Source organism: Helobdella robusta (genome assembly GCF_000326865.2).
Source record: "Helobdella robusta unplaced genomic scaffold HELROscaffold_18, whole genome shotgun sequence".
Lineage (NCBI taxonomy): Eukaryota > Metazoa > Annelida > Clitellata > Rhynchobdellida > Glossiphoniidae > Helobdella > Helobdella robusta.
Genome location: NW_008703981.1, coordinates 1,107,085 through 1,131,286, shown reverse-complemented (window position 1 = coordinate 1,131,286; position 24,202 = coordinate 1,107,085). Strand labels below are relative to the sequence as shown.

Below are 24,202 nucleotides of genomic sequence, written 5' to 3'. Positions count from 1 at the left end.
TGACACTTTTACGTGTCACTCCTTATTATCGATGATTCCTCTGTTTCTACCGTTGGAAAAATTAAACTGGAAGTTCCTAACTAACGAGGAACTTGCTGTCCTTATCATCAATAATTGCATTTCCAACAGTCTTAATCATATATATAAATGTATATATATATATATATATACATTTATATATATACACATTTACATATATATAATATTCATGACAAAGTACATACAACAGAACAAAATAGGTAACAGAATGAGTTAATTAATTAAATTAAATCAGATTAATTCTCTTACTGATACACATAATTAACTAATCAAATTAACTAATTATTAATAATAAATACTAATATGGCGTTAGACATTGAATATTACTATTAATTTTGAAAAACAAATAAAAGTATGAACAATAATAAATGAGACACAAAAGATTCATAGAATTATTTAAAACAGACATGAAAATAATTAATTAAAATGAATGAATGAATAAATAGTTACAAAGAATACAAAAATAACATAGAATAGAAGAACGAACGCATTAGACTAATCAAACTTATCTATCATTCAGATGATTTATTGAAATTAAGTTGCCTAATTTTAGCCTAAAACAACTTTATCGACGATGTTCCTCCATTCAAAACTTACTACTATGTAACCCATAAAATGGATAGATAAATAGATAGATATATAGATATATATATATAGATAGATAGATAGATAGATAGATAGATAGATAGATAGATAGATAGATAGATAGATAGATAGATAGATAAATAGATAGATAGATAGATGAATATATATATATATATGTTGGTAATAGACCATAATTTTTACAATATTCTATAAATTCTACCGAATTCTACTACAAACATATTAACGCCAAACATTCGGTAGAATTTATAGAATATTGTAAATATATATATATATATATATATATATATATATATATATATATATATATATAGACAAACAGAGAGAAAGATTTAAAGTGGACAGATTGACAAATCAGTGATATGAAAGAGTAACCGACATAAAGCGATGGATAAAACACGTCTTTCTTACCAGAGGAATATTAACGATAATAGTTGCAAAGCGTCACACATACACTTAAATTTGAAGTAAAAAAAACATATGTATGTTAACACATACGCATATTCACACACAGAGTGAGAGAGAGAAAGAGAGAGATACTGACAGACAGACATACGTAGACAAAGGAAAGAATAACTTAAAAACTTCCAGTCTAAAAAGAGTTTAACACTAGCAAAAAAAAATTTAATCATACTTATTTGCTAACAAAATATTAGCGTTTAGTCGATTGATCAATCAGTCAATCGATCCATTGATCAATCAATCGATCCACTGATCAATCAATCAATCAATCAATCAATCAATCAATCAATCAATCAATCAATCAATCAATCAATCAATCAATCAATCAACCAATCAATAAAACAACCAGTCAATCAATTAATCTATGAAAGAAATAAATAAACTTCTTATGGTGAAAATGATGAAGACGATGCTGCTGACGAATACAGATCTGTAATAAGACCATAATCACTGTCATCATCATCATCATCAACATCGTCATCATCATCGTCAACGTAATCATAATCAGTAAAAAATTCACGATCTTTGATTTGTTATGAGTTGTTGTTGTTATGGTTACAACCGTCATGTATGTACCTACGCAAACAAACGCTGTTTCTATTTATAGCCCGGATGGTTTTTCCATGTTAGAATCGTACACTCTGACCAAATGATCCTAAGAAAAAAAATAATCTATGTTAATTTATGCGTGAATTAATGTAAATTTATTTACTTAGTTAGGAAAAACCAACAAAAAATGTTAATTTAAAAAATAAACTAAGTATAATAATAATGTTAATATCTTGATTCATATCATACGATCCCACTGTAATACGGTTGTCCATTTATTTATCCATTCCTTCATTCTTTCTTTCTTTCATTCATCCAATTATTCATTAATTCATCAATTTGTTCATTTATTCGTTCAATATTTCATTCATTCATTCCTTCATCCATCCAATTTTTCATTCAATCATTCATTGCCTCATATATCTCTAACCTGTTCAACGACGCCATGCTCTTCTTGTGAGAATGCAAAACCGCCTACAATGTTTTTGTTACATTTTTATCATTTGTTATAGTTACTGCTCATTTATCCACTCATCAATCAAATATAGCCACTCATTCACTCGAGCATTTATTCATTCTTCCATTCATTTATCAATTCATTCATCCATTCATTCATCAATGCATCCATCCACAAATTCGCCACTGCGTCAACGCACTCCTACGTTCATGACATGACATGACATGACATGACATGACATGACATGATACGGCATAACGTGACGTGAGACATACGTGGTTCTTGATTGATTACAGACTCCTCAGTGGCTGGGAAGTCTTTCATGGCATCTTCCATGTACGTCTTGCGACCACTGGCGACGGTTTGAAAAAATCATTACACGCACACAGATACACAAACAAACAAACAAACAAAAAAACAAACAGACAGACAAACAAACAGACAGACAGGCAGAAAAACAAACAGACAGACAGGCAGAAAAACAAACAGACAGACAGACAGACAGACAAGTACCTTTTAGTGAGAAAACTCCGTATTGACATTGTCGACGGCGAATGCTCCAGGTCCTCCATCTCCTGGACCTGCTGGGCAACTGACTTGTAAAACGTTCGCTGAAATCTGTAAACGCGTATGTTTGTGTACGTCGTATGTTTGTGTACGTGTACGTGTGTGTGTGTGTGTGTGTGTGTGTGTGTGTGTGTGTGTGTGTGTATTGTATATGTATGTATGTGTATGAATTTGACTATCGTACAACCTGCTAAGACATACGAGGTAAACTAATGATTATAATTATATTTGAAAGTTTCAACGAGTGACGACGAAACAAAAAACAATTGAACAAACAAATGACTGATTGAATAAACGAACGAATTAATAAATAATGGATGAATGAGTTAATGAGTGAGTGAGTGAGTGAGTGAACGTACGCTTTCCAGATGATGTCACTGAAGAGAACGATGCATGGGATGAGGAAGAGCCCAAACCAGAACAGCGGGCATGTATATACGTATTTGTCCTACGTTGTACAGTTAAATAAGAACTAAACTGATCATCATCGCCATCATCGTCACCATCATCATCATTATATAGGTACTAACCATGCCAACCATCTCGGGAGCCAAATTGACAGTGGGCCAGAAATGCGGGTAGATGGCCAGGAAGAGGAACCACGTGATTATGCTACCCCATATGGACAGGTGAGTGAGCTAAAAGTGATGATTAAATGATGATGATGAAAATGTGTAACTAAAGGTTTTAAAGGCTGATGTTGATGATGAGATATAAAAAAAATTTTGAAATAACGTCAGAAAATTTTGTCACTGGAGCGTTTAACTTTTAATTTTTAATTCTTAATTCAGTAACACAAACATCATCACCATCATCATCATCACCAGAAGTATCATCATCATCATCATCTTCTTCCTCCTCATCCTCATCCGAACAATACAAACCCATGTCCAGGAGCTAGTCTCCAGCCCTCCTTTAATGCAAACCGCCACTACTACATACTGCATGTTGAAAAAATAACATCACAATAATAAAAATAACAACAATAATAACAACAACAATAATAATAACAAAATTTGTGGCAATACCGGCAAACAAACAAATGCAGAACAATGCACTAACAGTGTAAACCATGTTGCCAAGGAACAAGTAGTTGCCGACTTTGCCGTCTGCAAATGCTATCTCTACAGGTTTCGATTGCAAGGTGGGACAAGGGTTAAGATTGTAACTATTACATATGAACTGAAGCGAGAGAGAGAAAGAGGAAAAAAGATCGAGATAGAGATAGAGAGAGAGAGAGAGAGAGAGAGAGAGAGAAAGAGAGAGAGAGAGAGAGAGAGAGAAAGAAAGAGAAGCACATCATAAAACAAAAAATAAACAAACGAACGTACAAACCATGTTGTAACATAGCGACAGCCAGCCAGAAGAATACAACAGAATGATAGATGGAGTTGATACACCAGCCCCAGAAGACCTGGAATTTTATTTACGCTACGCTTCACTTTTGTATACACTTGTATGTATGTATCTGATGTTGTATGTGCATTTGCGAGTCAGTATCTTATGTACAACATTACAAACGTCAAAAGCAAGTGGATGATAATGACCTTGACATTAAAGCATTCAGAACTTTGGGTGAACTTGTATAGAACAGGGTACTTCAGGAGGTTCTCAGCACTGCAATGCTGATCAAATAGACCTATGGCCATTGGGGTGGCTGCGGTGAAAATCTGTTGAAGTGTTTGTAGTTATTGTGGTCGCGTTTGTAGCTGTCGTGTATGTAGTCGTCGTGTTTCTAGCTGCGGCAGCAGTACGTTTCATGTAATTGTTGTGGTAGTTTGTTTTTTTGTCATTGAGGGATGACAATATCAATCACAAACACAGATACACAAACGCAAATCATCAAGATATCTATCATCACACAAGTGCAGATACAAACCACATTGTAGAGACCTATGCACCATCTCTCAAATAAGATCTGACCAGAGAATGCGCTTATTATAGCGAACCAGAACTGTTGTAAGAGTAATTAAAGTTAATGAATTTAAAAACTTGTAACAAAAAAATAAACAAAGTAGGCAGACACGTCATTTTAAAAATAAAATAATGAAATGATCATCAACCTCTATAAGATAGAGACAGATATTTTTATAGAAGCAGTACAATATTAAAGTTGTCAGTCTGCTGTAACTCCAAGCACCATGTATCAGCAGCAATCTCTTTAAGAATCGGAACTGGGGGGAAAATTGAATGAAAGCAAAGGGTAAATAATTCTTTCTTGTGTTAAATTACACTGTTCTCTGAGTCGTATAAACAGCTTGCTACTCTCCAAACTCTCTTACTTATTTAGTTAGAATTACAATTTCTTTACTACGGAAACAGTGTAATTACTTACTTATTGTACGTACATCTATGTACGGACAGATTTAAAAGCAGGATTCGTATTTCGTGAAATATTGAAATATATATCAGCCAACTAATCTTAATAAAATTAGATATATACACAATTTTCGTCAATCCTCCGTCAATTAATTCATTAATTAATTAATCAATCAATTAATTCAACCATTCCATTAATTTGGTCAACCCAACAACAAACCTGCCCAATAGCATAATCAGATGCACAGGCAGCCTGCAGTCCCTCTCTCCCTGAGATGCCCACTCCAACATGGGAAGCCTGTCGGAATATGATGTGTGTGTGTGAATGAGTGTGTGTGTGTGTGTGTGAATGTACCTGTGTAAATGTGTATAGTGTGTGCGCGTGCATATACATACGTCCATACTTACATAGGTCCATACATATACATACGTCCATACTTACATACATACATACGCCCACTCCAACATGGGAAGCCTGTCGGAATATGATGTGTGTGTGTGAATGAGTGTGTGTGTGTGTGTGTGTGTGTGTGTGAATGTACCTGTGTAAATGTGTATAGTGTGTGCGCGTGCATATACATACGTCCATACTTACATACATTGCGGTTAAGTAAATTAAAATTAACCATTAATGTAAAGTCCATAAAATTCCTTCACTCGTTTATTCATTCATTCATTCATTCATTCATTCATTCATTCATTCATTCATTCATTCATTCATTCATTCATTCACTCATTCACTCCCTCATTCACTCATTTATTTACTTGATCACGTGCACATCCACACCGATCTACCTGTATCATCCCGACATCATTGGCACCATCTCCAATAGCTAGCGTTATAGACTTAACTTCGACCTTCACCAGGTTAACGAGTTCAGCCTTCTGTAGAGGCGACATGCGACAGCAGATGACTGATTTGCATGACAGCAACAAACTCAAAAAGTCCTCACGACATCTGTAACTCATGGCGTGCTTCAGCGTCTGTTGTGCGTACGTATGTGTATATGCGTGTAATTGTATGCATATGTGTGCACACGTGCATATATACGTGTATTTGTTTGTACGTGTATTTGTTTGTGTACGTGCAGTAAAATCTGTGTACACGAGCGTATGAATGTGTACTTGTGTGTGAGTGCATATGTACGAGCTATGTACAAGTGTTTGAGTGTAGTTGTATGTATGTGTTTGTATATAATACGTGAATGTAGGTGTGTACATGCGTGTACTGTTGAGACCTACCTCTCCGTCGGTTATCAATCCAAGAAGATTGTTCTCCTGCTTGACCCTACCGCCTAACTCTTGCAAAAACCTCCTCAATGTTTCTGCCGTGTCCTATGTAAGTACAACGAAAAAAATCCAAGAAACATTATCATCGTCATATTTATCTCATTATCATCGTCATATTTATTTCATTATCACCATCACCATCATCATCATATTCATCTCATTATCATCTTCACCATCACCATCACCATCAAATTCATCTCATTATCATCTTCACCATTTGCTATGCTGTTATGTTATGCTGTTATATTTAATATTAGAATTAATTACAACAATGTTATTATTATCATTATCATCATTGATCATCACTTCATCATCTCATCTTCGTCCTCATCGCATCATGTCAACGTGATAATCGTCTTCATCATCACATCATCATCGTCGTCGTCATCACATCGTCATCAACATAACCAACGTCCAGTGTGGTCTCGTTGAAATATATTATCTTCATTCCTGTTGTGAACAACTGACAAGCGTAACCTTAACAACAATTATTACGTCATTGTTAAATAAAATAACAACAACAGTAACAACAACAACAATAATAATAATTATTATTATTTTAAAAATTAATCTTTTATGAATAACAAATGAATTTGCATAGTGCCTTTGAGAATTTTTACATTGTTAATTTATAAATGCTCTAACATTATGAGTAGCTGCAATAAAAGTATGTGTGGTATTACCATCCAAATATTATAATTGAATCGTATCATCACCATCGTTATTATCATCATTACAATCGTAACATCATCATCATCATCATCATCATCACCGGGTCAAATCTCGCCCCATTGTTATCATTATACACACACTCACAACATCATCCCAGAAAATTACAACGCCGTCGCATTACATTACATCGTCGCATCAACATTTAGTTACATCATGTGACGTCACCATCACATCAATCGACCAACCGATATTTATAGCGGTTTCTTGTTTGTCGCCAGTTAGTACCCAGATCTTAATTTCAGCTTTCAATAGGCTTGCTATCGTATCAGGGACTCCCTGAGCATTATGATATAAATGATATCATATATAATATCGTATCATATCATATATCATATCACATCACATATATTCATAATATATCGTGCAAACCGAATCACAATGCATCTCATATCATATTACTTAATGTCCTATTACGTCGTATCACATATATCATATTCTAGTATCATATTGTATCATATCATTGTGCCTTATGTTCGCATTTATCATTTTAGTACTCGTTACACGAACATACATCTACGTGCAAGACACAGAGAGAAAGAGAGGGAGAGAGAGAAACTTATTTTCATAATATCAAATGTCATATGCGTAGTATTTAAATTTCAACAAGCGAAATTTGCATACCTCCTGTAGTTTATCCTCAATGGCTGTAGCTCCTAACAGCTGTAAATCCTAATTGAAATGATTGAAATTATCTATCTCATTAAAAAAAGTTAAGAGATATTAAATGTACTATTAATCTGCAAATTCTAAACACAGATATCATCATCGTTCTTCATTCCGTACATAATTCATCTTCCACATCACCATCATAAAAACATCATCATTTTCAGGTCATCGTCAACTAATGAGAGGCTGTGTAATAAAATAATGGAGTTGTTTAGCTTTCAAACCAGTGCTCGACTGAAAGCAACACTGATTGTGAACAAGCACTCTAATCACTGAGCTACCTAAGTCACCTAAATAAATCCTCACTGTTTCCAGCTAGTGACATACCTTCTCAATGAGTTCGGCAGCTGTTTCTAGTTTCTCGTATCGATTCTCGATAGACGTGCTAGCGACTTGGTACTCTTTCGACCATTCTTCATACTTGTCCTCATCAATGTCAGCCACCGCCAAGCATAATGTTCTTAGACCTGTTAGTTATTGTTAGTTCGGTTAGTCAGCTAGTTAAATTTGTTAGTGTTAGTTAGGTTTGTCAGCTAGTTAAGTTGGTTAGGTTTATTAATTTGTTAACACTAAATTCTTATTATTTTAATTTATTATAAAAACCAAACCAGACATATAAAACACATATGTGCGCTCGAACCAGGTCACTGCAATGCTTGACCAGGCACCTTTAGCCAAATCAAAAGAAATGATTGATCGAATGATTGTTTGATTGATTGATTGATTGAAAAAAACAAAGAAAAAAAATGCAAGAGAGCTCACATACCCAACGAAGCAAATTCCTCAAGATGGTTGATGGTGACATCTAAGTACTGTTGCTGGGAGGCCAGTCTAGGAAAGATCACCATGTCCTGGTGGTGGTGAAGTTGAAGATGGCGATGGTGAAGATGATGATAAAGACAAAGAAGAAGAATTTGCAGCGAAAATATAATTAAATAAAATAATATTTTAAAAAAATATTTAAAAATAAATATAAATAGTATGAGATAAGAGTAACAAAAACCTACCGCTCCTTTAATCATCAGTCTGATCTTGCCATTGGGCAAGCGGACGATGACGGACATCCTCTTACGATTGCTGGTGAATGCTAGGACGTTCAGTATCTTATACTTCTCTTTCACGTCAAACTAGACAGATGTCGTTTTCGTTTATGTTTAGTTGTTCATGTTTAGTTGTTGTTTGCTTACGTTGTTGTTTAAGTAGAATTGTTTATGCATTCGTTCTAATGATTCGTGAAATAGTTTTTACTCATTAAATCTAGTTGTAACCGTAACAAACCGACCAACCAACCAACCGACCAACCAACCAATCAACCAACCAACCAACCAACCAACCAATCAACCAACCGACCAACCAACAAACCAACCAGCCAGCCAGCCAGCCAGCCAACCAACCACTTCAATAGTGACGTCAGTCGGAGTCCTTGTGGTAAATTTGAAGCCTTGATTTCTGGCACCCAGAACAAGAGCAAGTTCATCTGAATACCGAAAATGATGACGACGACGACAGCAAAATATTAAAAAGATGAAATGAAAAAGTGAAATTGAAAAATGAAACGATAAAAAAAAACGAACCGGGACTAGATGCCAGGTACTTGATACCGCCGGCCTCTTTCGGGTCATTCTCTGGAACGACTGTGTGGCACACTGCCAGTAGAGTTAAGAAATCCCTGATTATAGGTGCTGTTTCCTGGAAATTAACCCGCAAAAATACGACTAAGATGATGATGATGAAGACGATGATTGCAATCACAACAATACGACTAAGATGATGATGATGAAGACGATGATTGCAATTAAACATGATTAAGATGATATCGACAATAGTCATAATAAAATATGATCAAGGTGATATTATCATCATCATGATTAACATAGTGCCAATAATGGCAGCAGTCATTGTAAAATTGACACCGTATAAGCCAACGTCGAATGATAAGATTTTGTTGAAGATGTACAAATACGGATGGGATGGTGATGAAATGATTAAGATATGATAATAAGTAAACAAGTAAATATCATAATAATGATAGATAGATAGATAGATAGATAGATAGATAGATAGATAGATAGATAGATAGATAGATAGATAGATAGATAGATAGATAGATAGATAGATAGATAGATAGATAGATAGATAGATAGATAGATAGATAGATAGATAGATAGATGATAAAAAAGTGACAAATGAAGTAAAATTCAAAATCTAACTAACATGCCCAGTATTGAAGTTTTCCATAAGGGAGGAATCATCAAACTTATCAACTGACTTGGAATCATCTCTAGAAATGTGAATTTAAATTTGCAACTGAATATTTTTCCTATTCACACGATATAGCAATATATCTTCTTATTATTCAACACTCAAGATCAAATAACCTTATCAAATTATAGCGAACAAACAAAAAAAACTACATTTGCGAAATATAGAAATAGGTAAATGAACAAAACAGACAAATAAATTGATAGATGGAGTGATTGTTTGATTTGATGCAACTATATAAAAAACCAGATTGAAAATTGAACTTACAAACATATCTACATGTAATTTGATCAGTAGACAATTGAGAAATATTAATAATTTGAGAATTTGAAGCTTAAAGAAATTTAAACACAGAGAAAATTAACAACGTAATCAAACGCGTGAGTTAAGAATAATGAATGAATGAACAAATGAATGGATAAATGAATGAATAAATAAATGGATGAATGAACGAACGAACGAATAAATGAATGAATTACTCACCCATACTTGACACCGCCTACGCTGCATTTTTTAAATTCCATCTCGTTGCACGTTAATGTCCCAGTCTTATCAGAGAATATGTACTTGACCTGGATGAAAAAAATTGTGCTCACTAGATGTATTACAACGTTCATCTGTTCATTCATTCATTCATTTATTTATTCATTCATTCATTTATTCATTCATTCATCTATTCATTCATTAACTCACTCGTGAGTAAATCCATCTATCCATTCATTCATTCATACACTCATTTATCCATCTATCCCCTCATTCATTCATTTGTTCCTTCACTTATTAAAATATTTTATCGGTAGCAACTTGGTTATCACAATAGCAGACATCCTCTTCATTAACTGACCTGTCCAAGTTCTTCATTGAGGTTAGAAGTTTTGGCAACAGTGGCTATGTTGTGCTTGGCGTCATACATTTCCACATCCTACATTTTAAAAGTTTGTGTTTCTGTTCGTATGTATGTTTGCATGTCTGTCTGTTTGTTCGTTTACGTATACATGTATGTATGTATGTATGTATGTATGTATGTATGCATGTGTGTGTGTGTGTGTGTGTGTGTGTGTGTGTGTGTGTGTGTGTGTGTGTGTGTGTGTGTGTGTGTGTGTATGTATGTATGTATGTATATGTGTAATATCATTAAAATAATTATATTATTAATTGCATTTATTTTATAAAAGTATGTGTGTATCTATGTATATGTGTAATATCATTAAAATAATTATATTACTAATTGCATTTATTTCATAAAAGATAAACATAATAAATAAAGATAATAAAGTTTAAAAAAAAAAAATTAAAAACGAGATCAAACTAAAAACCAGCACAAACCAACCACCCAGGCAACCAACCGACCAACCAGCCAGCGAACCAACCAATCAACCAACCAACCACTCAGCCAGCAAACCAACCAACCGACCAGCCAGCCAGCCAGCGAACCAACCAACCTACCAGCCAGCCAACCAACCCATTGAATGAATATGGCCTGTATGAACCTTACAATCTCCAGTGTCACCTGCAGACTGATTGGTATGAGGTTGTTGTATAGGATAACGAAGGTGAGGAAGTTCAGGATGAAACCTGTAGGACTGGCATCTACACATATATGTAAATAATTTATTTTATTATATAAATTACATATATTATTAAAATATTATTTTTTTATTATTATTATTATTATTATAGATTAAAAAATATAAAAAGTTATAATATAATTATATGAAGGCATATAATATAATATAATATAATATAATAATAATATAGTTATGTATATTATATTTGTGTATATATGATATATCCATAACAGTTAATGATTAATTAGCCAGGTGGTAATTAGTAGTAGTACCATTCATCCTTTTACTCATTCATTCACTCTTTTATTCGCTCTTTCATTCACTCTTTCACTCATTCTTTCATCCATCCATCCATTTATTCATTCAGACAACCATTAGTTTATTAGCGACATTTAATATTATCAGCCAGTACGAATATATAACTTTTATATCATTTTATATATATATATATATATATATATATATATATATATATATCATCATTTCATCGTCATAACCGCAAGAACGGACCTTGTATACCAAGATACCAATGTTTCGTTAGATTCTGTGAGATCCAGACTTGATTGGCAACAGCACATATCAGAGCAAGAACTATGAGGATGATGAATAGCATGAGAATCTGTATTTGAGTGTGTGTATGTATATATATGTGTGCGTGTATGTTTGTTTGTATGTATGCACGTATGTATGCGTGTATGTATGTTTGTATATATGTATGTATGCATGCAAAACCTCCAACTCTGACGCAGATAGTTAGTCAGTCAGTCCGTCAACTAATCAATCAATCAATTAGCCAATTAATCGACCAACCAACCAGCCAAACATTCTACTGACCAATTAATCAACCAATCAACCAGACAACCAATCAATCAACCAGCCAGCCAACCAACCAATCAACCAGCCAACAAATCAATCAATCAACTAATCAATCAACCAGCCAACCAATCAATCAACCAGCCAACCAATCAATCAATCAACCAGCCAGCCAACCAATCAATCAATCAACCAGCCAACCGACCGACCGACCTGTGAATTGACGACCTTTTCGACGGTAGATCGTTTCAGTGGTATACTAGTGGAGTTTAACATGAACTTTGTCTCGTGGCCCGTGAAAATGACTACACCTGAGTGTTTGTGTATTAAAATGAACTGAAATAACATTATATAACATAAAATAGTGAAACGTAATACAAGACGTAACATAACATAACATAGTATAACATATCATACTATAACTTAACATAGTGTAACATATCATACTATAGCTTAACATAGTGTAACATATCATGCTATAACATAATATACATAGTGTTACTTATCAACTTATAACTTAACATAGTGTAACATATCATACTATATTTTAACATAGTGTAACATATCATACTATAACATAAAGTAAAATATCATATTACGTATATATTAATATGAACTAAATAACCCAAACCTCTACAGTTAATAATAGTCAATCTTAAATTTCAAAATCCAACATTAGAATATTAATTAAGAAAAAAATAGAAAAACATTATAGAGAAAAATCGAGATTACCCATAGATTTAATGAATAGATAGATAGATTGCTTGTGAGTTTATCTTTAATAGGAATCTTGTTGATTTTATTTACATGTCCATAATTTTTATGATATTGTTTAGTTTTGTCCGTGTTGTTCGTTCTATGTTTATTAGTTTGGTTCAGTGTTTGTGGTGCTTTGTCAAGAATAACACCTTTATATAATAATACAAAAATGTTTTTAAGTAGTGGTAGTGTTTGCTTACTTAGTTACATGATAAGTAATCCATGGATTGTTTTCATCTCATATTATGTAAGGTTATTTCATCATTTAATATTCATTTGTGTGTGCATGTGTGTTGCGTGTATGTTTTGTGTGTGCGTGTGTGCGCGCGCGAGCGGTGCACACACTGAACACTCTTTAGCTAAGCATTAAACTGACAACATCTACAAATCAATAAATGCGAGTTCACATCTGTTTTTATCTCTAATACACTTCATTCACTCATTCATTTCCTCCTTCGTTCTATTAGTTCATTGGTTCATTCATTCACTTTCAGTCATTCGTTTATTCACTTCCTTTCATTCATTCCTTCATTCGTTCATTCGTTCATTCATTCATTCATTCATTTCACTCATAAAATAGGTAATTAATTTAGTTTATTCATTTATGTGCAAACTTGTCTCTTCCCATTTCAAATGCATACAATAACAATAACTCATCTTTAAAATATTCAATCTTGAAACAAATTATTACTGAATCTAAATCTTGAAATCACAGACTTGCGCTTAGTTAAAAAAAAATAAAATTTTTGAAAAATAACTCGGCGATGTTATATATATGATATCAGAAATCATTTAAATCTGAAAAGATTCATACTCTTTCAATAAATTATCACCTTTTTTTAACCAGCCAATCAACCAACTTATCAATCAACCAACTAACCTTATCAATCAATCAACCAACCTATCAATCAAACAATCAACCAACCAACCTAGCAATCAATCAATCGACCGACCTATCAACCGACCAGCCAACCAACCAAACAACCAGTTAACCAACCAAACAACTAGTCAACCAATCAAACAACCAGCCAACCAACCAACTAAACAAACAACCAACCAAATATCCATCTTGTATTTCTCAACATAGAACCTCTCAACAGCATTTGCTCCGGACCAAGAGAATAAGACCTTTGAATTTTTTATGGAAGATTTTATTTGTTGGCTGTTATTCACTGAACACACTACAAACATCCATACACACACAAGAGAGAGAGAGAGAGAGAGAGAGAGAGAGAGAGAGAGAGAGGAAGAGAAAGAGAAAAAAAGATAGAGTCCAAACTGAAACAGTTATTAGCGAGATAATTAAATTTCAATTTAAAAAAATTAATTAGATAATTTATAAGTCAGCAATTAATTCTTGAACGTTCTAATGTAAGATCTAATGGCAGTTGGCTATTTTAACTTTATATTTAAATATATCCATAGGTTCTGACATCATTAAAACCTATGCCTTAAGCTTAAAATACATGCTTAGCATTTGAAAATGATACCTTAATCAACTACAATACACGAAAAAACAGTATTAAATAAACGACTTTTTAGTTACACTACTCTACATCATCATTATTACCATCATCGTCATTATTACCATCATCACAGTTAGCTCTCAGGTTTCAAATTGCCAACAATAAACCATCTATCATCAAAAATACCATTACCTTCAAATGCAATCTCAACTTAATCATCCTCACTTAATCACCAAATCATCATCATCATCTTAATCATCGTCACCCTCATCATCACTTACTCTTCCGGATTGCTGGCTCTTGGCTTCAAGGTGCCCACAAAATCGTACAGGTGTGCATTGGGAAGTTCGCATTCCAGTATGCCATTCAAGGATTCTACATCCTTGTGCGTAACCATGTTGGACGTGTAAGGAATCCCCTGGTGGTGGGAATAATTTTTACAGTTGCATGCAATGGTATAAGACGGTTGAGGCACTTGCTCTTGCAGCAAGCTGCAACCTTTTAAAATTTTGAAAAAGAGATTCCTGCTTATCTCATAAAAATTCGCAGTTTCGCGTGGTGGCGTTGTTGTTGTTGTTGTTGGCGCTTCTGAGAATTCACCAAGAAACAACTAATAAAACTCTTATAACCCATCATCATTTCCACCCTCATTATAATAGAAAAATGGGATGCAATGGAGTCGAATCTTACGGAATGGGACTCAATGGAATGGGATAAAATAGACGGATGTGACCAGACACCAGACATAGAGAATAAAATCCAATCCAGACAAGACCACACCAGAAGACAGACATCCAAGAAAGCAATAATGAGATAAAACTAAAGGTGAAAGTATTAATGAGTGATATTAAGGAGATATATATATATATATACATATATATATATATATATACATGATAATTAATGATAGAAATGATTTGTCTCTGGCGAAATCTTTAATGTAAAAATAGCAACAAAAACATGAAATTTATTTCACCAAATTAATTGCTTAAATCTTATTTGTGGAGAAGAATAAAAATAAAGAATAATTTGTTCAATAAAATTGATAACAGAATAAAAAAAAACATGAGTAAAACAAATTTGAAATGATTTAGTAATCACAATTGAAAAACTTCATTTATAAAAGCTTGCACCCACCTGTCTTATCTTGAGATTTGTCTCCCCATCCAAGTTTGAGGTCTCAATGTAGCACATACCTCTCGGCTCACTGTTGTATTTAGTTTATCCAATACAATCTTCAAATACACCAGCATTCTTTCAAACTTTTACTAAAATTACAACTGCGAGATTAAATTGCAATTTAATGGATGCAAACAGGTTTTACTACTATGAAAATCATCAAAAAATAGGATTGTTACTAACAATTATATCTACAACACTAAACTACTACCAATAATACTAGGGCTACTACATGTGTAAATACTGCTACTAACTGCTATTGCTATTTATACCACACACACGCACGTACGCACACATACACGCACATACCTAACACAAGCATGCATTCACATATGCATACAAATATAAACACGCTATATAAACACATAACACAAGAAAACGTGTTTAAACAAATGTTTGCCACAAAACATTTAAAATTTTGAATCTGCTTTGAATAACGCACGCACACACGCACACGCGCACACGCGCGCAAAGACACACTAACACGCAAACGCAAACGCAAACATTGACTGTTGTAAGATGGAGTTAAACAAAACAGAATTTAGGCAGTGAGTGTATAATACCTCTAGCAAAATTAAACATTGGATAGAAGAGAAATTAAACATTTGGCTGAGTGAAACAATAATGTGATACACTTGAACTGTGGTTGAATTTAAAACAAATCAAAGTGTAATCTGATATTATATTATAGTGCTAGCTAGGGTGGCTAATTAATATCCACCTTATCTACCAATCGTCGTCATCATCATCATCATCGTCATCATCATCGTCATCAAAACCGAAACTATCATAATCATAATCACCGTCGTCATCAGCACCATCACATCACAGTCACACACAGTGTTATGTACGGTAGGTAGAAAATCAATAAATACACAGCAACTTGCAAATAGAACTGCATAAGTTATACATACTAAACCTCACTCAGTTACTTATTCATTCATTCATCCATTCTTTCATTCATTCATTCATTCATTCAGCCATACATTCATTCATTCCTTAATTAACCACTCATTCATCCATTTACTCACTCAATTAGTCCGAGTGATAATTTTTTTATGATTATTTATTACAAATGATACTTATAGTGATGATATCTATCATAACGAAGATGACGATGATAATAACAACCACAACGATTAGAATGGTGATAACGATGATGATAATAATAATCCCAATGATATTTAAGCTTAGTACTCACAAAGCTGCACTCATAAGAAACAATTTAAGAGGAAATTAGCTTCTATGTATTAACCAACAGTCTCAATTGAAAAGTACACAGTCATTATAAAAGTTATGGTAATGTGATTGTGATACAACGAATGATAACAATGATAAGGACAGCATAATATGATATACAAACACACACACACACACACACACACACACACACACACACACACACACACGTACGTATACACACGTACGTATACACACACATACGTACACATACGCACGTACAAACAAACCACACAAAAAACATATAACACACATGTATAATATAAGAAATTGAAACATTATTATTAACATTGCCTCTTGACAAAATATTTCATCATGGTACCTATATTATCCTACTAGCTAGAAGAAACATCCCAAACCCATTAAACTTGAGATACCAGCCAGATGCAAATTAATACAAACCAATAAATAAATAGCATACAAGGCATACAAAAAATATACAAACGACGAGCGTACATAAAAACAAGTGTAAGATACAAAAGGAAAATACCAACAACAATAACAGATAGCAAACATTAAAAAACAGAGAGTATACAATATGGAAACAAATACAACATATACAAGATACAATAGAGATACAAACAACAACATAAAAAAAGATACAAGATACAACAGTGATATAAACCTATATCCAATCAATCAGAAACAATCGAAATACAAAAGACACAAAACCAATACACAGGTAAAACTTAACGTCAGTACCTACCTACTGGATAGGAGAACTAGGTCAGCAGGGAAAAAATTTTCATTGGTCACCTTGACAATATCACCGACGACAATCTTGCGCCATTCAATCTCCATCCAGTGATTATTCCGCAGGGCTGTTGTGGAATGGTATGTATTTGCACCATTGCATTGTTACTATTGCTTTTTCCATTTCAATTTTTTCTTTAATATTAATATTATCATCTTCATCCTAACTATCATTCCTTATCATCATTAATATTGCCATTATAATTAATATCATCATTAATAATTGATATCCTTATGAACAGTTTGAGGAAACGGTGACTGATGCATGATGATATATGATGATGTGATATAAACATTGATGATTATGTCTGATGATAGTATGATATGATATACACTGATGACACTGTAAGCTGATAATGATAATTTCAAGTGGGTAAATGGATAGAAAAAAAACATTGAAACAAACACACCATAAACTTTTCTACTATTTGTTTCATCATCTGCCCGCCTTCGTTTCTGTGGTTATAAGATATCAAATCGACCAATGGATGATATTATATCAATCAATCAATCAACCAATCAATTAATGATACTGTATCAATCAGTTTTATCTATACAATGATATACTATATATACTATACAATGACACTATAACAAATAAGTTCTATATCAACCAGCAATATTATACCAAGTAATGGTATTATATCAACCAATGATACTATATCAGAAAGTGATACTATATCAACCAATGATAATAAATCACACATAATATAGTCTAGACACTAACGATATCCTCAAATATTTCTTTGACAGCAGACAGACTGAGAATCATAAGCAGAGGTATGGCCGTCGTGAACTGACCCGTCGGTGATACCCCTGGTATTTGCTAGGATATCAAGGGCATTTAAAATGATTAAATATAATTAGCTATTTAATATAATTAATTGACATGTTATAATTACTACACGATAAAATGTATTGTAATTATATATATAGTTAAAAGTATCATACAAAATCTTTAGGTAATGAATATTTGAGTTTTAGAATAAAATATTTGAAAAGGTACATTTAAGGACAAAAAATGTAACATACCTATCATAAAATAACTAATAAGGATATATAAAAACAGCAACAACAATAATTATACATATACAGTAATCAAAATTATTTTTTTAACACAAAAAGTTAAGGATACAAAGTTAAAAGAGGAGAACAGGGCCAGTTTGAGTGACAAATTTTAAACACGAAAGTCAGGAAACAACCAAATGAACCCTAAAAAATATTATCATACATAAAAAAAGAAATGAACATATATGCAAAAACAGTTGAAAATGTCAAAGCAAATTTATGTTATCCATCCATAAATAGTAACAAACTATCGATTAACTAACGAACAAACAAATGAATATGTTTGATATTGAAAAGTCTTTAAGGGTTTGAATAAAATCTGCTTATTGGTCATTGAAAAATTTACAGGACCTTACATATTTCTCTTTTGACTTTTTAAAGGGTTAGATGATACAATATCTAAAAAAAACTAAAAAAAAAAAGAATTTTACTTGTAACAATGCAATGAAGAGGAAAAAGAGGTTAGCATATCTCCTAAATTGCTCAAACAGAAACTTTGGTATGAACAAGAATACACTATATTTGGCAGTGCTGATGGCAAAAAAATTTTAATTTACATTTATCATTTCATTTAAGTTCAACTCCAAAATTATTGATTAAAATTAAATTAATTTAAATTAAACATTCCATTTGTGGTGGCTACTAATGATTTAATTAATGAATTACAAGTTTAATCTATTAAATAAGTAAATGTATAAAATAAGTAAACAGATAAATAATCACAATTTTTATTATAAAATAAAAAAATTTTGAAAACAACTCTAATTGAAGCTAACTGAAAAAGCTTTGAAATCATAAAAATGAATCTGTCTAACCTAATTTTATTAGACATATATTTAATTGGCTGAGGCTTGTTTAAATAAATCGTTCTCATTTTGGCTGAATTCAATAGGACCTGTACCTCCAAATTCTTAAAAGTTTCTCTATCATCAGCTGATATAATAAAAAAAATTTAATTATAATATTAAATTAAATTATAATAATATCAGTAAAATATTTGTAAAAACCACTTGGTTATATTAATAAACATGAAAACATGATATGCATGTAAGTTATGTAATTCGTAATTTTAATTATAATATGTAATATAATTAATATAAAAACAAATGTTGGACGCAACTGCACAAATGAACATTAATTGAAAAATAAAATGACTACTAAAAGTTTTATATAAAACTTTATAAATCTAAGCAAGAACATGCTATGCACACCAAACAAACAGGAAAGAAATGAAAAGTGACAATGGAGATGATTATTAATTTAATTATTAAATTAAATCAGAAGTAAGACTCATACACTGTCACAAAGTCATTTAATTAAGTATACATTTATTTAATATTTTAATTAAATGTTAATAATAAATAAATATTAACAATTAAATTACTATTTTTAAATTAATTTTACAAAAAAAGATAAAAATTCATCAAACAGATGTTTGCAATGAGTGTGCGGAAGAAACGACAGACGGCCATCTTACCGGGCAGATTAGGTGCAAATGACGTTCCGGGAAAAATCAACTGACTGGCCGAGGCCATGATAAAAAGAAAACTTTAAAATTTTACAGCCAAACATGAGTGTTGGATGGTTAGTGGTGATTTCGTTGAATAAATGCAAAAAATATTACATGAAAAGTTTATTTTAAGTGGATGCGGTTTATGTAAAAAAAAATAATTTATTTATTGAATTATTCAAACATTAACTGCCATTAATTTGGATCGCTTTTATAAAAAGAAATATGATTAAAAATTAAAAACACTGCTAAAGTCTAGGAAAACTAATCCAATTCGTCACGTGATACATCGATGAAAAGCGCTAAAGTTTTAGGATTTAAATAAACTGCTGACCATTCCATGTATGCACTTACACACACGCATCTGCAACGAAGAATTCCAGATTTATGAATTAAAATCACATAAATTTAAACTGTAAAAAATCTCTAATTAACGTACGATCAATATCGTCGTCATCATCTCCGCATTCGAACCAACCCATTTTGAGATAGAAAAGGAGTTTTTTCTGTGTAAAAATCCAATTATTTAATCCAAATATTCAACTAATTATTCAACACATCCACAATTAACTCTAACGCCCTGCTGTAAAAATATTTACTCGCGTTTTTCCCAACAATTTAATTGTTATTTTTAACAATATAAAAAGCAAAAATCCATTGATTACTAAGTACATTAAAAAACCCAATTAAGTGTTTAAGAGCAGATAGTATTGTAATTATTGTAGCATACAGTAAAAAACCGTATATTGAATTAATTATAACCAAGCTCTCGACTTCATTGCAAAATTACTGACAGTTACTGATTACACATCCTTTCAAAGTAATTTAAACTCTACAAAGCTCTAACAAACCGATATATTCATCTATTAATTTTACATTTATACAAATGTGCATAAATATTTATACATATTCTGTCTAAGTGGCAATGCCTACATTCAAATTTATTTATGACGAAAACGAATATGTATAAGTAGCCTAGTTGTAAATATATATATAATATAGGTATATGATATAAGGTAGTTGTATATATATATATATATAGTATATACATATGATCGATAATAATAGAAGAATGGTATAACATGCGATACTCTAGATTGCCCTATGTCTCCGCTATAAAATCCTTACTTATTATTTGAACGACTATGTATAATATATGTGTGTATATGTATTTGTGTGTGTTTGTTTGTATTTGTGAATGTGGTGTTTGTCTGTGTGCTTATGTTGATATAATTTTTAGCCTTTATCATGCCTTTTTATTTCAATAAAGTCATTCATCACCAGTGTTGGTTTTGTCGTCTTTGACTTAGCAATTTATTATTAAACATTATTAACAATCAAACACCACATCATATCAATATCATAGGCTTCGTAGTTGGCTCTATCAAGTGAAAATTAATCAGTATTATTTCAATGTTACGCTCAGTTCGTCAGTCAACACATCATCGCTGGCTGCTATCTGGCTAGCTATCATCACAACATCATGATTCGTTATAAAACAGCTGTCAGCATCATGGATATAATATTATAATATATATATATATAATATTTAATTATATATAATTATAATATATATAATATTTATTATAATATCCATGGTCAGCATCAACAACGTCGTCATTATCATTGTAGTAATCATATCATCGTGATGATCACCTCATGATGGTATGACCATTCAAGTTGACACCTCTTAAAATATTTCTAACCATAATCATCTTCATCAATGCAGACAACCACAGGGCTATATCATCGCCAAAATAGCCAATACTTCTCAAGCGATGTCATCATCATTATCTTCTTAGTTACATCATCATTACATTCACCATTTCACATATAAAGGTAGATATATATATATTTATTTATTTCAAAAAAATAATAAGTAAATAATTAAGATTTAGAAGTTAAATAACTCTAATATATTAGGATAAAAAAACTTCCAAAATAGATTTCATTTTGGCATAATTATTTTTTTCAACTTCGCATGACTAACTCATAAACAACATCATTTTTTATCATCGTCATCGTCGTCATTGATTATATTTACTTCCTAATCTTCCATAATCTTACTATAATTCTATAATCTTCCTAATCTTCGTTGTCAAAATACACACACACACACAGACACACACGCACAAAACACACAACCCACATACACACAAATAACAGTAATCGCATTGAAATTGATAACAACAATAACGACAACGACAATAATAATAATATGCTACTCAAATAAACAATTACATACCTTCCATATTCATATCCATATTCATATTGTGAGAGATTTGTTTTATTTTGTAACTATTTACATTTATTAATTAAAAAACTATATATATATGTGTGTGTGTGTGTGTGTGTGTGTGTGTGTGTGTGTGTGTGTGTGTGTGTGTGTGTGTGTGTGTGTGTGTGTGTGTGTGTGTGTGCGTGTATGTAAATGTATTAGCGATGCAAACCTTGTATATATTACCACATGTAAATATATAAGTTTTCAATAAACCATCCGATATACAGCATTAAATAACCATATTTGTATAAAATATTTAAACCAACTAACGAATAAAAAACTAAATATATAAATAAATTATCATATATAATATATATTGAATTAGTTAATGAATAACTATTTAATCAAAATAAACTATAAAACCATTTTTAAAATATTGAAAAATAATTATACAAAATTTAAGTGCGCTTTTCAAAAGCTGAACATTGTCACATCAACTGGCGTATTTAGATCTCATAAGATAGATTAAAGCTTATATATATATATATATATATATATATATATACATAATTATGTATACATATATAATCATATTTATATATACATATATATTCATGTATGTATGCATGTAAAACTCGATTAACATTATAATAGTTCACACAGACATGACAAACTCAAATATTAATGATTGTTCTAACTTAATAAATATAGTTGTAGATTTTATGAAAGCTACACACACAGAGAGAAAGCGAGAGAGAGAGAGAGAGAGAGAAAAGAACGATATACATACATATATATTTATATATATATATATATATATATAATATATATATACATAATTTGTTGGAAGGAGACCATATTTTATACAGTATTGTATGAATTAGGTAGAATTATATCAATTTCTACTTTTGTTATTTTTAATATTTTTTGTTGATTTTTATTACCTTTTTCATTATTTATTAGCTTATTTCTATTTATTTGTATTCCATTTTTATCAAAATGACAAAGTTCAAAATGGAATGGCACGTCAAATGTAAATACAGATTTCTCCTCTGTAACGGGTGGGCAAACTTTCTGCGGTGAGGGCCGCACAGAGAGCTATTTTACATTTGAAGGGCCGCATATATACTCAAATAAAGAAGCCATTAAAATAGAGAAAGTCACATCGTTTCAATATCTAGGGGGTGTTCTGGATTGTACTGGAACAGCTGAAGCTGCCGTTCGAGCACGCATACGTGCAGCCTGGAATAAATGGCATCTCCTTGCCTCTATATTGATGCGGCGCGACATCCTACTACCACTACGATCAAGACTTTATAAATCTGTGATACGTCCGGTGTTGTTATATGGTGCAGAAACATGGCCAATGACAACCAAACTGGAGCAACAACTTCAACGAACCGACATGAAAATGCTCCGATGGATGCAACGAGTTAGTCTGAAGGACCACATCAAATCTACCGAAATCCTGCGTCGTGCTGGTTTAGATGATATAAAGGACGAATGCCGGCAACACCGTCTGCGGTGGTTTGGTCATGTCAAACGAAGTGAAAACAGTGCCATAACTTCTCTTGCAGATGTTGAAGTACCTGGCACACGTCCCAAAGGCCGTCCAAAGAAGTCCTGGTCGCAAACAATCGAGCAAGACATGAAAGCTCTAAATTTAAATGAAATGGATAC

The 24,202-nt window shown here is 32.1% G+C and overlaps 1 protein-coding gene across 1 annotated transcript; it reads right to left on the bottom strand.

Moving 5' to 3' along the window:
- Window positions 1-1,240: 1,240 nt before the first annotated feature.
- Window positions 1,241-19,683, bottom strand: HELRODRAFT_110679 (hypothetical protein). Its single transcript, XM_009016310.1, has 37 exons — window positions 19,607-19,683; window positions 19,223-19,322; window positions 18,451-18,549; window positions 18,134-18,179; window positions 17,677-17,791; window positions 15,690-15,759; window positions 14,834-14,970; window positions 14,144-14,214; window positions 12,541-12,638; window positions 12,025-12,133; window positions 11,409-11,536; window positions 10,791-10,868; window positions 10,430-10,518; window positions 9,899-9,965; window positions 9,259-9,373; window positions 9,079-9,161; window positions 8,692-8,811; window positions 8,451-8,535; window positions 8,012-8,151; window positions 7,640-7,687; window positions 7,204-7,294; window positions 6,699-6,763; window positions 6,239-6,331; window positions 5,792-5,980; window positions 5,217-5,294; window positions 4,741-4,851; window positions 4,557-4,631; window positions 4,225-4,347; window positions 4,013-4,091; window positions 3,740-3,801; window positions 3,562-3,618; window positions 3,208-3,315; window positions 3,037-3,125; window positions 2,624-2,728; window positions 2,386-2,462; window positions 2,084-2,127; window positions 1,241-1,759 (listed from the first exon to the last, which is right to left on the bottom strand). Exons 1-37 carry the CDS (start codon window positions 19,663-19,665, stop codon window positions 1,706-1,708), a joined length of 3,357 nt encoding a protein of 1,118 aa, XP_009014558.1. The 5' UTR covers window positions 19,666-19,683; the 3' UTR covers window positions 1,241-1,705.
- Between the last annotated feature and the right edge of the window lie 4,519 nt (window positions 19,684-24,202).